We start from the raw sequence: 11,734 nt of genomic DNA on the forward strand, positions 1-11,734 counted from the left end.
AGGTTCAAAAAGAGATTTACAAAGAAAAGCTGAACATGTACAACCTAATCTTATGTAGAACTAGGGAAAGATATTTTTCTGAAATAATTGGAAGCTGCAGTAACAACTCGCGTGTCCTGTTTGCCACAGTAAACAGATTAACAAACCCTCCAGCTCAGCTGCCGTTAGAACTCATTTCCACATCCAAGTGTAATGAGTTTGCATTATTCTTTAATGACAAAGTTCAGGGCATTAAAAATGCTATAAATCCCACAATGCAAAAAATTACCCTAAAACCACCAAGACACTTAGAGCTAACTCACTTTGCACCAGTAACTGACAAAACTGTCCATGAGATCATCACCAGTCTGAGTTCATCTACATGCTGCCTTGATGTGTTACCCACCAGATTTCTAAAGTCTGTGCTGAACAGTTTGTTAGCACCATTCACTCACATAGTTAACATGTCGCTTCAATCTGGAACATTCCCAATGTCTTTGAAAACTGCGGTCATAAAGCCTCTCCTAAAGAAGAGCAGTCTTGATGCCGCAGTACTGAGTCATTACCGGCCCATCTCTAATCTGCCATTTTTGGGCAAAGTTCTTGAAAAGGTTGTTTACCAACAGCTCACAGATTTCCTCTTAATAAACAACTCATTTGATGTTTTTCAGTCAGGTTTTAAACCTCATCACAGCACTGAGACTGCTCTTGTCAAGGTGACAAATGACATCCGCCTGAACACTGGCACGGGCAAAGCCTCAGTCTTAATTCTGTTAGATCTGAGTGCTGCTTTTGACACTGTCGATCATGGGATCCTCTTACAGAGACTAGAGGACTGGGTGGGCATCACTGGCACTGCCCTAAACTGGTTAAGGTCCAATCTGGAAGACAGGAAGTACTTTGTTGAAATTGGTAGCTGTGTCTCAGACCACATGACCCTGACCTGTGGAGTGCCCCAAGGGTCAGTCCTGGGTCCCCTTCTGTTCAACCTCTACATGCTGCCGTTAGGTCAGTTGATACGCAGTGAAAATGTGTCCTATCACAATTATGCAGACGACACTCAGATCTATGTTTCACTATCGGCAGGTGACTATGGACCAGTAGATTCACTCTGTCACTGCATCCAACAGATCAGTTTGTGGATGCAAAACAACTTTCTCCAGCTGAACTCAGACAAGACTGAAATAATCGTTTTTGGCCCACAGAAACAAAGAGAAAGTGTTAGCGGTCACCTCCAGAGTCTCGCTCTAAAACCTACAAACCAAATTAGAAATCTGGGGGTAATAATGGACTCAGACTTGAACTTTAATAGCCACGTCAAATCAATAACATCAGCAGCTTTTTACCATCTAAAAAACATTGCCAAAATCAAAAATATAGTGTCAAAACCAGATTTAGAGAGACTTATCCATGCGTTTGTCTCCAGTAGATTAGACTACTGTAACGGCCTGCTCACTGGTCTCTCCAAACGAGTTGTAAAACAGCTGCAGTACATCCAGAACGCTGCTGCTCGGGTCCTGACTAGAACCAGGAAGTACGATCACATTAGTCCTGTTCTCAGGTCTCTGCACTGGCTCCCTGTGGCTCAGAGAATAGACTTTAAAGCAGCTCTGCTTGTGTACAAGTCTCTCCATGGCCTAGCACCAAAGTACATCTTGGATATGTTAGTGCCATATGAACCATCTCGGACTCTGAGGACCTCAGGGACCGGCCTCCTGCTGGTGCCCAGAGTCAGGACTAAACATGGGGAATCTGCGTTTCAGTTTTATGCAGCTAAAATCTGGAACAGTCTTCCTGAAGATGTGAGACAGGCTTCTACTCTGACAATGTTCAAATCTAAGCTAAAAACAGTTTTGTTTAGCTGCGCATATGACTGAAAGGATTTTTTCTTTGCACTCTTCTCTTTTGTTTGTGATTTTATTAGTTTAGAAAATCAGTTGGATTGATAATTTTTAATTTAGTTAATTTTATTGTATTTCTGTTTCTGTAATTTCTTTGTGAATTTCGCCCAGTGTTAAATTAAAAAGAGGTGCACAAACAGAACATGAACAGAGAAAGAACCGTTCCCTGAGGAGAGAACACAGATCGGTGTTCTGTTTGGAAGCGTGTGGTAGAAAAGAACCACCAGGATTCAAACCAAGCTTTACTGCCTCAACATCGATTTCTTAATTCAGAGCTCTGGGTCAGTCTGTCCTTCGTAACCTGGACGACCATTCAGGACTGATGCCAGGAGCGCCAACAGCCTGACAAACCCTCGAGCCAGCATTTTCATACATAGATCAAAACATAGTCTGCAAACGGAAATGTACGTGCTCTTCCTGTCCGGTCCGAGCAGAGAAGTGCGTCTACGGCGGATGTTTCCTGATGTTTGCTCAAGGTTCAACTTTGAAGAACATCAAGTGTTTTTACAGACGTATATCTTCCGTGCATTCACTCCATGGCACTGCAAATATGTTTGTTCTGTTGGTTTTACCATCCATCCATCTTCTACCGCTTTATCCGGGGCCGGGTCGCGGGGGCAGCAGTCTGAGCAGGGACTCCCAGACTTCCTCCTCCCCAGACACTTCCTCCAACTCCTCCGGGGCGTTCCCAGGCCAGCCGAGAGACATAGTTCCTCTATGTCCTGGGTCTTCCCCGGGGCCTCTTCCCGGTGGGACATGCCCGGAACACCACCCCAGGGAGGAGCCCAGGAGGCATCCGGAAGAGCTGGCTCCTCTCAACGTGGAGGAGCAGCGGCTCTACTCCGAGCTCCCCCCGTGTGGCCGAGCTCCTCACCTTATCTCTAAGGGAGCGCCCAGCCACACGGCGGAGGAAACTCATTTCGACCGCTTGTATCCGCGATCTTGTTCTTTCGGTCACTACCCAAAGCTCATGACCATAGGTGAGTTCAGAACGTAGACCGACCGGTAAATTGAGAGCTTTGCCTTTCGACTCAGCTCCTTCTTCACCACAACGGTCGATGCAGTTGAGTGGAGGAGTTCAAGTATCTCGGGGTCTTGTTTGTTTTACCAATTCAAATAATCTCTCTTGACACTTTTGTCGAGACACAACACAGGATCCGGCCAGCTTTGCAGTACAAGGTCCTGAAGTACAAGGTCCTGAAGTACAAGGTCCTGAAGTACAAGGTACAAGGTCCTGAAGTACAAGGTCCTGAAGTACAAGGTTCTGAAGTACAAGGTACAAGGTCCTGAAGTACAAGGTCCTGAAGTACAAGGTCCTGAAGTACAAGGTCCTGAAGTACAAGGTCCTGAAGTACAAGGTCCTGAAGTACAAGGTACAAGGTCCTGAAGTACAAGGTCCTGAAGTACAAGGTCCTGAAGTACAAGGTCCTGAAGTACAAGGTACAAGGTCCTGAAGTACAAGGTCCTGAAGTACAAGGTCCTGAAGTACAAGGTACAAGGTCCTGAAGTACAAGGTCCTGAAGTACAAGGTCCTGAAGTGAAACCAGGACTATCTTTGTGGCGTCTCAATTGTCAGCAGTAAAAGACTAAAGATATTTTACTGATAAACTGTTAGTCCCAAGTCAGAGGCTGGTAGTGATAAACCCCGCCCACTGAGGAGGGAGGGACATAAAGCAAAGAGGCGTTCTCCTCTCAGTAGATTTAACCCACAGCTGGGCGTTCTCCAAATCAAGAAGCTGCAAAGAGAGTTTAGATCAAGAGTCAAACTGCTGTTGCTTTGCTCTTGAGTTACTCCTTTAGTCTTCTTGTTCTAGGTTTTGTTCCGGTAAAAGAACTGACCACAACCCTCGGACCAAGTAGAGAAGTATGATTTTTTATTTGTTTGTTTCTTCTGTTTTCTGGTTTGTTCCTGGTTTAGTTAATTATAGAATATAGGACCTCACATTTCTGTACATTATATAAAGTATTGTGGATATTTGGTTTATACTCACTTTGAGGCCCTGAAGTATTTGTAATGAGAAAATGGCTTCATGATTGTTCATGACTGGTCTGAGACTGAGTTATATAAAGTCCCTTTAAAGCGCAATAAGATTATTATCCGACCGGTCTAAATAGTGACCAGCAATACCTTTTCATATACGTTTGGACCAGTTAAATAAAACAAATATGAATTAACATGAATTTAATCTATGGGAATCATTTGGACAGTAATGGTTGAGATACAGTTATGTTACAGCCTTATTTAAGAATAAATAACATTATTATTTGTCTCAAAATTGTACAAACAATACCCTATAATGACAACGTGAAATGTATTTGGAGAAACTACAAACTCTAATAAGTCTGAGACGGTGAGCGCCGATTTACAGCCTTTTTCAGAGATTTGTACTTTGTACTTTGTTCTCCCGCCGTGTGCTTAGGGCGGTGAGGTTTACGACTTACAGAAGAGAGAGACTAAACCTAAATCCATGTCAGCTTTATTGTAGCATTAATATCCACATATTTAGTCCAAATTCACACCTCCAAAATATCAATAGCAACTTCAGAAAATTACATCTGAATCATACATTTAATAAATGCTACTACACATTATAGCAAGATCATGAGAATTAGCTGAATAAACGTTTTGTTTTATTTCACCTTCTGATTGAACATTTGAGGATGTTCTGGCGGTTGCTTTAGAGCAGCATCTGTTAAGTGTTTCCATGGAACAGACTCAGATAACCAGGCCTCAAGTCTAAAATGATACAGCGAGAACGTTTTTGGATATTCCATCTTTGTGATGGGCAATGCACTTGTTTTTAGAGCTTCTGAGTAGAGCAGTAAAATATCAGATTTATAATATACTGTCTGTGCTCTACGCTCGAGGGCGCCGCAGAGGCAAGCGCCCCCCCTTTTCTGGGGGGGGGGCTTTTTTTTTAATAAAAAAAAATATTATTCTTTTTTTTCTTGGCGGAGTTTTTTGCGCCCCCTTCTATGTATCCAAACACGAATTTGACTGACTTCATCAGATGGGAAAACAATGAGACACTATGACGATGTTTTATTGGTTGAAATATGAAATAGCAGTGTTTAAATCACAGCATTTAAGCCTGTATGAAACCATGCTGTTATAATGTTATAATGTTATAATGTATGCAGCGCTGTAATAAGTATGACTAAAACACACTGACCGCATTTACTGCTTATCTTATTATCATTATGACATTACATTATCAGATCTTCCCTGATCTCGCTCACGCTCAGTTTGTCCAGCTCTAGGAAGAGTCTTTCAAGTTGTCATTATGAGGTATTACTTGTCAAATTTTGAGTGAAATAATACATTTAATCCATTCCGGAATATGGCTGTAACGTAACAAATGTGGAAAAATACTTCCCATATGTCAAAACGATTCTGCTGTTCAGAGAGATAACACTATCGGACCTGTTAATAATGAACTGCAACACAACTGTAAACTGATGTGACCATAAAGTGCACCTTTGGACACAGCTGTGATGATATAGTTTAATCAAAAAGTCATAAAATTGCCGCTTTAGAGCTGCAGAGTCGTCACGGAGGTTCTGCAGGACCAGGATGTGAGGTTTACTTAGGGCTGTAACTGCAACGCTTTAGTTAGAGAAAGAATGTGAATGAAAACAACAGATCAGTTCAGTTCTTTTATTATTAGCTGCCCATCTAATGTCTTCCTGGAGTCCTCTTAAATAAGGGCTACAGTTGCCTATGCATCAATTACAAAAGCAAAAGTATGGCAGAATATTGAAATTACAATAAAATTCAGTCTTCGTAACGTCACGTTCATTCAGTCATCTGCAGTAAGTGTGTATATTAAATATGTGTGAATTAAATTAAAGAATACATTATTATTATTATTATTATTATATTATTATATTATTATTACCTTGTGCACGGTGGCAGAGCGGTTAGCGCCAAGAACAAGATCGTGGGCCGTTCGATTTCCGCCGGGCCAGACCAACATGACATGATCTCTCTAGAATAGAGATGGTCCTAAAGGTTTAGTTCTGCATATCTGTCCAAAATATCTGTCCCAAATATCTGTCCAAAATATCTCTCCCAAATATCTCTCCCAAATATCTGTCCAAAATATCTCTCCCAAATATCTGTCCAAAATATCTCTCCCAAATAGTTCAAAGTCTGTTGAATGTGTTTTGTTTAAATTTTTTGAGCCGCACAATTTGTGTGAAAGCTTAATACCAGCAGATCTCATCCCATCCCCAGTATTTTATTTAAAACATAGAACAACAAAAACAAGAAACAACAAAGTAAATTTAAAATAAAAGAAGAGCCCATGGCAGGAGTTTTGAGGCCCAAGGACATAGTTCTGAAGTTGAGGGACGATGGGGCCAAAAACATTTTGCAGGGAATTGTTAATTTCAGTTTTACAAACATTTTAGAATTTTTTATCCAACTTGTACCTTCTGTGACCCATGTGACTCTGGTCCTCCACTGGGATGTACTCACATGTTCACACTCTTCATCCGTCAAAACAAGATCTATTTCCCCTTTGATATATTTAGTAGAGTAGAGGTCCAGATTAGCAATCCATTGATATAATTTGTATATTATTCCCCTTGAAAGTTCTGATTTATAAGCCTTGATAACATTTCATGTCAGATTTGTAAAAAACTATAAAAGCTTGTTTCTTTAAATCAAATTATTCTTTCAACATATCAAAGCTGTTCATGTGATTATCTTTCTCAATCTGTTGATTTTGTCATCTCAGGTCAGCTTATAAACCATCCAATGTAAGATTTTAACATCTTTGTTTAATTTGTATGTTTCGATCAGCTCCTTCCATGTTGTAAACACAGATTTTACCCAGGGATTCTCAACTTCCTCCAAATGACTCAATCATCATCACTAGCTTTATTTCGGATGCTTTCTTCGTCCATAAAATTAAAATAAAATCCAATCGTTTGTCGCTTGTCATCTGCTAGTAAGGCCTGCACAGGAGCCCCCGGCACAACGTTACTCTCAATATTTGTCCACTGAGCTCCACACTCCGGGTCGCACTAACAACTATCATTCTAATGTGTTTAAAGGTTCCGATCGGCCATGGCGGACATTGCGGACAAACTGTTGAAGCTCATGTATGAGTGGATCGAGGAGGCGCAGGACTGCAGCTCTAATCTGAGGGCTTTGGCCGACGAGCTGGTGAAACTGAGGAACAACTGTAACACTGCAGAGACAGTGGGCAGCACTGTGGCCGTGGTGGGGTCAGTGCTGTCTATCGGAGCCGCCTTCTTCACTGCAGGAGCCTCTCTTGCTCTTTTGGGAGTAGTGGGAGGCGTCGGAGCGGGCGTTAGCATCGTCACCAAAATCACGGAGGCCTTAATGTCCAGCAGCAAACTGAAGAGAATCACGGAGATAGACAAGAAATGCACCGAGATCACAGACGAGATAAAGCGCCTGTACGACCAACTGAGAGAGAAGTGTCCGTCCAGCTCTGACGACCAGAAGGACCATTACGTTACCAAGGAGATTCTGAAAGCAATCTCACGTCGAAATTGCCTTGAGATCGATACGGACATTTTTGACGACGCCATTAGACATTTACTTAGAACTGGTACTGTCCAGGCCGTCACAACAGGCCTGGTCGTCTCCCTCGTCGGTGAAGTCCTGTTTATGTTCTCCCTGCTTCCCTCTCTCGCCTTAAAGGGAGGAGCTGAGGCTGGAAAAGCTTGGGTCAGGCAAGGAGCTTCCAGGGTTAGTACGTCGTTAACCTCCAAAAAGACGACATGTGAATAAATGTGACGAAACGAGCAATCGTGTTGACCAGTTGTTCCGTGTTCCGTGTAAAAGAATCGAAAGCTTTTCCACGCTCGTCCAGAACTGTTTCGCTTTGTGTTGGGAAGTTTTGTTTGACATATTTCCCGTTTTCTGGTCCTTAATATTACTTAAAAGGACCAGAACGCAGCGATGGAGGGGGCCAATGGCACGGGTCGGCTCAGTCGGGCTACTTGTAGCTACCGTCAAACATGAAAGTCTTTGAGCAAAAAACGTTTTATACAAATTGAACAGGACGTTATTGTTTCAGGTGAAGGACTCTCATATGCTGTCCTTTCCTGTTTTGTGACTCTGTGCAGTTTCTAGGTGTGCTGGGCCTGGCTCTGACGCTTCCTGAGCTCATAGACAACTGGAAAGATGCCGTCGGAAACAAACACGAGACAAAAGCCAGTCAATCTGTGAGAGACATCGCCGAGAAGACCGAGGCCGCTCAGAAGAATCTGTCCAAAAATCTATCAGACATAGAGTACGTAACCCCCACTTTGTTATTGCAGTTACAAATACTACTTACGAATACTTTTTATTCTGTACACGCGCAATAACACGAGTAAATACTGAATTATGAACTACAAAATACAAGATTAGCAAAACATTTCAGAATCTACCTCGGAGGTTCCATAAAACGTTCACGTTTAATAGAAATGGGATTAAAAAAACATGAGCTTCTATTAGACGTGAACGTTCTATGGAACCTCTGAGGGTGGATGAGAACTGCCCTGAGTACCTAAAGTCTCTGGATGTTGTAGGACTGTCTTGGCTGACACGTCTCTGCAACATCGCGTCCCGGTCGTGGAACACTGGACCAGCTCTATACCCTCCATCGGGTGCTCGAAGGATCATGGGTGTTTGCCCAACCAGTCCACATGTGCTTTGTGGATCTGGAGAAGGCCTTGGACCGTGTCCCTCGGGGTGTCCTTTGGGGGGTGCTCCTGGAGTACGGGGTCCGGGGCCCTTTGCTCAGGGCTGTCCGGTCCCTGTATGACCGGAGCAGGAGCTGTGTTCGCATTGCCGGCAGTAAGTCAGACCTGTTCCCAGTGCATGTTGGACTCCTCAGGGCTGCCCTTTGTCACCGGTTCTGTTCATAGTTTTTATGGACAGAATTTCTAGGCGCAGTCAGGGGTCGGAGGATGTGGTCAGGGGTCGGAGGGTGTGGTCAGGGGTTGGAGGATGTGGTCAGGGGTCGGAGGGTGTGGTCAGGGGTCGGAGGGTGTCCGGTTTGGGGACCACAGGATCTCATCTCTGCTGTTTGTAGACGATGTTGTCCTGATGGCTCCATCAAACCCGGACCTGCAGCTGCACTGGGACGGTTTGCAGCCGAGTGTGAAGCGTCTGGGTTGAGAATCAGCTCCAAATCCGAGGCCATGGTTCTCGACCAGAAAAAGGTGGCTTGCCCTCTCCAGGTGGGTGGGGAGTCCTTACCCCAAGTGGAGGAGTTCAAGTATCTCGGGGTCTTGTTCACGAGTGAGGGAAGGATGGAGCGTGAGATCGACAGGCGGATCGGTGCAGCGGCTGCAGTGATGCAGTCGCTGCATCGACTGTTGTGGTAAACAAGAAGCTGAGTCGAAAGGCAAAGCTCTTGTTTTATTGGTCAACCTACCTTCCTTCCCTCACCTATGGTCATGAGCTTCCTCCGTCGGGTGACGGGGAGCTCGGAGTAGAGCCGCTGCTCTTCCAGCTGAGGTGGCTCGGGCATCTGTTCCGGATGCCTCTTGGGCGCCTCCCTGTGGAGGTGTTTCGGGCATGTCCCACTGGAAAGAGACTGAAAGAGAAATGGTTCATCCTGCTTTAGGGTTCGGTGTCATTGGCGTAATCTGGTCCGACGATACCATTAGAGCGCCTTGAAGGTGGTGACCATTTACCATGATTTATAGCGACATTGTCTGTAGTTTATCACACTTAGAAACGTAATCGTGACCGACCTAACCACACACGTGTTTTATATATTGTGAAACGTATCTGTTAATGACACAGCGATTGTCTTTTCTGCAGGAACATGTTGGAAGATGCAGTCAAAAATCCACCCAAACCTGAACCTCCTAAATCTGCTGTCTCGTCATTCCGTGATTGGGTTGTGGAGTCCTGCGTAACAAACATTTCCAATGCTTTTGAGAACATAAAATTACACTCATCTGAACCACGGGCTCTGGAGAACTCGGAGTCTTTCGGTGGATATCAGGATCTAAGCGAGGTCAAGAGGTTCAAGTCTACCAAGCAACAGGACAGTTGTTTGGATGATAAATTTGGTAGTGGTAGTAGAAGTAGATGCAGTAGTTGTAGCACTTGTAGTAGTAGTAGTACGAGTAGTAGCAGTAGCAGTGGTGGCTATGAAGACGTGGAGTTGAAGATGTTGGTGCTCAACGCTCGCTCGGTTAATAAGTTCCTCACCAGAAAAGACGATGACAGACTGACCAAACTAATGCAGGACAACAAACCCGACGTGGCGTTGATTTCAGAGACCTGGTTTAAGGAAGGCCAGAGCGACGACGAGTTCAAAAAGGTCCTGCCCCCGGGTTACGACGTGTTCAACAAACCGCGAGGCTTCGGGCGAGGAGGCGGCGTGGCCATCGCCTTCGCCGACAAGTACGAGTGTTACTCCATGGATTTTGAAGAGGTCGATGTCCGGTTTGAATATACAGCAGCTCTTCTGTGCCGCCCTTTCGCGCTGGACGGTATTCTCGTGTTGAATATCTACCGCCCGCCGAAACAGGGTCCTGAGTTCTTTAAAGAGCTGGAAGAACTGTTGACCACAGCCTTTTCCCAGCACGATTTGGTTTTGATCGGGGGAGATTTCAACATTTGGGTCGACTGCCCAAAAAAAAGCTTCACGCGCAAGTTCCAGGAGGTCATGGACAAGTTCGCCCTGGTTCAGCACGTGCAAGAGGCCACTCACGACGGAGGCCACACCTTAGACCTGGTCCAGAGCCACGCCAGCTTTAAGGTCACCGACGTGACGGTGAAGCGCAACGACTTCTCGGACCACCACACCGTGTTATTCAACACACACTTCAAGTCCCAGAGCGCCATCAGGTCGCCGAGGAGCGTAGCACGTCGCCTGGAAAAGCAGGAACAGAAAAGAAAACAAGAAGAAGAAAACAAGAAGAAGGACGGACGCAATAAGTAAATGTTGACGTTGTCTATACTTTAGAGACGTGTCGGTGTAATCCCTCATTCGTCCAGAAGTGTTCCATTCATCTGGACTCTGACCAGATGTACAGATGACTGCAACTGAAGCTTTTTCTACAAGAAAAGGCATAAATGGTTGGATATATATTGATATAAATCGTGTAAAGCTCTAAAATAGACATAATAACAGACAAAAACATTGAAAAGAATAGGCTAGAAAATATAACATTCAAACTCAAAGAACCGAACATAATTTGTGCGTCTTTAAGTTGGAAATTAATAAGTTAATAAAATCAATTACTGTTTTTGATTTTCATGTTCATTAAAGCACTTCTAACCTGCTCTCTTACCAAACTGTTGAATAGATTATGTTGTCCTTTAAATAAAAGGAAATAAACCACCGAGTGTGGAGTGAATGGAAGGCTCTACTGTATAAATGCATTTCATTATCATTTATTGTTATAAACTGTGCTTTTAGTTGAATTTTTTATCGTTTATCAGACTGAAAATCTACTCTGCATTAATACATTTTATTTAGTCATCACATTGTTTTTTTATGCATTCCTTATTTTATTATTGTTGTCTATTTTACTACTATAATTCATTGTTTTGCTGACTTCCTAGTTTGTGATTCTTGTTAACAGACAATAGCAATAAAACTTATTCTGATTCTTAATTTTCATGTATTTTCTTCTTTTTTTTTCACATTTCAAAATTTAAACCTAAAACAAAACTATATAGCAGTACAATAATAATAATTAAAATATATAAATAAATAAATAAAATAATGGAAAAATAACAATAATGGCACACACGTCTTGAATGTTTTCTGTAAATAGCCTATTGTGATTATTGCTCCTGTAATGAGGCAATATATGGAAATTGAGATAATGTGGTGAATGTTGTTTTGAAAATATGCAACATT

The 11,734-nt window shown here is 43.3% G+C and overlaps 1 protein-coding gene across 1 annotated transcript; it reads left to right on the plus strand.

Annotated features, from left to right (window-relative positions):
* The first annotated feature begins 3,711 nt into the window (after nucleotides 1-3,711).
* On the plus strand, nucleotides 3,712-7,992 carry LOC140359102 (uncharacterized). Its single transcript, XM_072443974.1, has 3 exons — nucleotides 3,712-3,744; nucleotides 6,942-7,589; nucleotides 7,986-7,992. Exons 2-3 carry the CDS (start codon nucleotides 6,955-6,957, stop codon nucleotides 7,990-7,992), a joined length of 642 nt encoding a protein of 213 aa, XP_072300075.1. The 5' UTR covers nucleotides 3,712-3,744; nucleotides 6,942-6,954.
* Nucleotides 7,993-11,734: the final 3,742 nt, after the last annotated feature.

The sequence above is a fragment of the Eucyclogobius newberryi genome, unplaced genomic scaffold (assembly GCF_026437365.1).
Source record: "Eucyclogobius newberryi isolate DKJ021-1_F unplaced genomic scaffold, fEucNew1.0.hap1 SCAF_14, whole genome shotgun sequence".
NCBI classification, from domain to species: domain Eukaryota; kingdom Metazoa; phylum Chordata; class Actinopteri; order Gobiiformes; family Gobiidae; genus Eucyclogobius; species Eucyclogobius newberryi.

Excerpts from the sequence above, each read along its gene's own strand:
- LOC140359102 (XM_072443974.1), top strand. The coding sequence starts at position 6,955 with ATGGCGGACATTGCGGACAAACTGTTGAAGCTCATGTATGAGTGGATC.